General features: G+C 35.7%; 1 protein-coding gene across 1 annotated transcript; it reads right to left on the reverse strand.

Annotated features, from left to right (window-relative positions):
* Positions 1 to 1,372: 1,372 nt before the first annotated feature.
* Positions 1,373 to 3,330, reverse strand: LOC113765796 (polygalacturonase-like). Its single transcript, XM_027310048.1, has 4 exons — positions 2,902 to 3,330; positions 2,199 to 2,488; positions 1,870 to 2,098; positions 1,373 to 1,757 (listed from the first exon to the last, which is right to left on the reverse strand). Exons 1-4 carry the CDS (start codon positions 3,328 to 3,330, stop codon positions 1,539 to 1,541), a joined length of 1,167 nt encoding a protein of 388 aa, XP_027165849.1. The 3' UTR covers positions 1,373 to 1,538.
* Between the last annotated feature and the right edge of the window lie 892 nt (positions 3,331 to 4,222).

Consider the following 4,222-nt stretch of genomic DNA (forward strand, 5'->3'; position numbering starts at 1 on the left):
CACAACAGAGACTGTCACTAAATCTAAGCTACATTTGTGACGACAATTGTTGTCAGTAAAATAGTTATATACAATGGCTTTCGGTGCTTTTTAGTGACGACCTTAAGTAGAGCATTTTTGACAAAAGGTCAATTCGTCAATAAAACACTTCCGGATTGTTGTCACTAATGACAACTATTTAGTGACGACATTCATGGTATGGTTGGTACACCAGCGAAAGCGGGTATCACGCATACAAGGAAATTACACCATGTCTTAACTGATATTTTAGTACTCAATTAGTCGAGAAGTTGCACTAGTATGAGTAGATAGGGATTCCATTACCTGGGGAGCTTTCATTTGTATTTTTTTTCCATTAGTAATTTAGATTTGTTGATTTTAATTTGTTGGTAGTCTAAATAATAGAAAAACTTTAGTAGTGCCGGTAGTTGTCCGTCTTTCTTGTGGGTTCGATCCTAATTACCCTATACTCACCCACGACTAGTATACTTGTGAAAAATCGCGTGTGGGGTTGTTTAGGAAATTATAAATTCAAAACTTGACTGTGGATTGAACTTTATTGTTGTATGCATACCCCGCGCACGTCATATACTTTTGCCTTTGCTGCTCATCACGATGTGCTCTATCCATATTTTCTGATAACTTACATTTTGTTGCTCGGGAATAAATTTTAACTTAACTCAAAAAAAAACTGCCTTTGATGCAGGGTTCAAGCAATTAATAGCTTTGATTTACCTGTAATTAAAGATGCCGGATTGGAAAGAGTGACCTTTATGAGCCAAAAATAAACAAAGAGAAGGTGAAAATGAATCTAATAAACTTTTGAACCATTTTTTTTTTAAAAAAATCTTTAAAAACATAGAGATAACTTTAATATTTCCATAGTAACACACTTTTATATCATATATTCCCTTTAAAACCTATTTAGTTCACATAAGTCTTTTCAACCTTTTCTTTTCTTTTTTTTTTTTGCCCCTCTACTTCCAATAATAATACTCTATTTTTTTTAAATTACTCTTATACCTGAATAAATAACTATGGATCTTCTAAAGTAAGGACAAAGTTTTTACGCAAAGATACATAACATTTGTGAAGGTGTCGTAACCAATTATGTGCATATGCAAGGATAAATTAATAGATTGAGTTTCACAGATCGACAAGCCAGAAGACCATTATTACTTTGACACAACAAAAAAGTTTAGGATATCAAGGATAAAGTTCCATAAACAATTAATTAGAAGATGTTAAAGCCATATTACTTGCCAATAGATTTTAAAGTTCCATAAACCAAATCAAATAACTGAAGGAGAGAAGATGTTCAAGCCACAAAAGAACATATTTTGTTGTATTAATATCAAATAATGTGTTGATCGCAAGGCCAATCCAGCCACAGGCACAAGCAAGATTTACACTTTGACAGTACCATTATAAAAAGCTAGACTGCTTCACTTTCTTAAGTGAGCCCTTATTTTCTACAAGATTTGTGCAACTATTTTGCACGTATTTTAAATACTGTATGGAACTTCATGCATTTTCTCCTACAAACAGGCTTTGGGCACAGCTAGACCGGATGAAGATCCGCCCGCATTGACACATGAAGCCGTAGCTGGTCGATCTTTGTAGGAAAGATTGACATCCTCCAGAATTATACGGCTGCATGGATACTTTTTACTGCAGTCAAAATTTACAGCAACTTCAGTTGCTGATGTTCCATGTACATCTTGGTATGTCACATCACTAATCCTCACACCTGAGGCCTGCCAAAAAATTAATGTACACATTTATCAGCTCCCATTTTCTGATCTTTTTTTATAGATAAATGTTTTTGCAAAACATAAATAATAATAATAATAACCCTTTTGATCATACCTGACCAGGACATTTGGCCCTATTTGGGCAGTAATTTTGGTCGATAATGATGGGGTTTTGGACATTAACCATTACTGCATGCTGAAACAGAACTCCAGTAACAAATCCATTGCTAGGCATTGCCCATGTTTTTATCCTCAGACCATTTTGTGTGCCCGAAAGTGTAACAGTTTTAACTGTCACATTTTTAACTCCTGGTTCTTGCAAATTGCTTCCCAAACTGCCAATACTGAAACAAGCACAAAATCGATGTATTGAGTAAATAAATCAGAATTACAGCAACTGAAAAGAACTTTAATGGACTCTTAATAAGTTTCCGATTTTGATACCTTATTCCATGGCCAGGACCACAGTCGATATTCTCAATCCATATGTTGGAACATCCAGGGCCTAATGAGATGCAATCATCACCAGTGCCAATGTGAGAGTTAGTAATTGCAACACCAGAAGATGATTGGACATGAATTCCATCAGTGTTTGGGCTGTTTTCTGGAGCTGAAATCTTTACTCCTTCTAGCCTAGTGTTTTGGCAGCCGTCGAGGATGATATGGAAAATTTGACTGTTTAACGAACTTAATCCACTGACCAAGACTTTGTTTGAATTGTAGAATCCCAGTGACTGTGGCAGCATAAAAAGCAAGAAACAAATTAAGGGAAATGATTAGTCATTCGTCCTAATTCAGAAGCACATTGTGGTTTTTCTATTTGGTATTTGGTAAAAAGGGATGAAAATGAAGACACATTTGATTAAGGAATCATGTAAAACTCCAAATGCCACTTTTCTCTTTCGTGGATCTAATATAAAAAACAATACTAAACTAGTTTTCTGTGGGATTATTTTGCTTGACAAATACTACAACAGAATTAAAGTAATATGCTCAGTCTTGGTTGTAGGTCAGGCGCTCAAACTCTTGCACCTGTAGTTGAATCTTGAGGCTGCTTTTAGTATTGTACCCTTTAAAGTAGTTTGAAAGTTGTCGATTCTTGTAAGAAGAAAAAAAAACACAAAGCAGTGGAGGCTGTACAACATACCGTTGCTCCTGTAGGGCAATTCTTGCCGGAGTTTTTGCAAGCCCATAGACCAGTCCCTTGGCCATCAAGAGTTCCACCGTAAATCGAAAGTCCATTAGTTCTTTCAAACGTGAGCCAGTTACCAGTATGTCCAAGGACATTATAATCAGATGGAGCAACAAGGGTTCCATCAATGCGAATGGTTATAGCATTATTCTTGCAATTTTGGCCCGAAAATGATGCTCCACCAACCAAATATCTTCCTCCTGGAACATAAATTGTTGCAGGCTCAACTGAGGCACAAGCTGCAGCCCATGCACTCAGAAAAGATTTCGTGGAATCACTTCTTCCGTCAGATTTCGCCCCGTAACTCTGCACATTGTACGTTACACTCTCAGCTGATGGCAAGAGGAAGAAAATGAAGAGAAATGGGACAGCAAGAAATCTCATTTTGCTGTTCATTTTCTTATCAGAGGTGGCTACTAGAATCTGTAAAGGCTAAGATTTTGCTGTAATAATCCGAGGGATGAGAAACTTGGAAAGCAATGGGTGGTATTTATAGGCTTGGCTTGCATTTAGGGATCGAGCAAATCTCTCCATTCTGCATAGATATATATTTGTTTACTTCAATTTCTTGTGTTAGGCAATGCCAGAAATGGCAGTTCAACTTTAACTAACAAAAACTGTAGGAGCAAACGTGAAGGACAAGAAGAAGACGGAAGAGAATTATCGGCTGAAGTTCTTATTATACATACATGGAAAGATGGAAGGACTAGTTCTGATTACAAAAATGGAAGAAATATTCTGTGATCACACGGTTCGCTTTCCATTAATTGGCTAGCTAAAATTTCGTAATTTTGGAAGCAAAATTCCTGTAAATTTCCATTAATTGCTCTTCTGTAGCATTCCAATTCGTAATTTCTTGAGGATAGAGTAGCATGGATCAATGTAGGCTATATCCTCCTGAGGAAGAAGGCTTTATTTGTCTTTCTTCCTTTTTTAGAAACAAAGGTAATGAAAAGCTAAACTACTTGCTCGTCAAAAGTTTTTTTATGAATTGGTAATTTTTTTTTTTTGGATTAATCTTTCCTGTACTGGCAGTGTATATATTGTCAGCATTTGATGAATAACAACTATGCAAAATTTGAAGTTGAAATTCAACTTTTGCACACATGTCATAAATCCAGTGGTGATAGTGTATACACTGTCAGTGTATATAAGATTTACTCTTTTTTTTTATGGCCGTAATGTTTATCAATTGAATCCAAACGCATTCCAAATTCACGCAAAAATATTTTTATTATAACTTGAACTTACTAGTAATTAGTTGGATTATTTTCAT

Source organism: Coffea eugenioides, chromosome 3 (genome assembly GCF_003713205.1).
Source record: "Coffea eugenioides isolate CCC68of chromosome 3, Ceug_1.0, whole genome shotgun sequence".
NCBI lineage: Eukaryota > Viridiplantae > Streptophyta > Magnoliopsida > Gentianales > Rubiaceae > Coffea > Coffea eugenioides.

Bases quoted from the DNA above. Each gene is read 5' to 3' on its own strand.
- LOC113765796 (XM_027310048.1), bottom strand. From the start codon at position 3,330: ATGAGATTTCTTGCTGTCCCATTTCTCTTCATTTTCTTCCTCTTGCCA. The intron at 2,489-2,901 runs GTATGTTGTACA...ATGCTGCCACAG, and splicing joins ATTGCCCTACAGGAGCAACG to TCACTGGGATTCTACAATTC. The intron at 2,099-2,198 runs GTATCAAAATCG...TGCTTGTTTCAG, and splicing joins GGTCCTGGCCATGGAATAAG to TATTGGCAGTTTGGGAAGCA.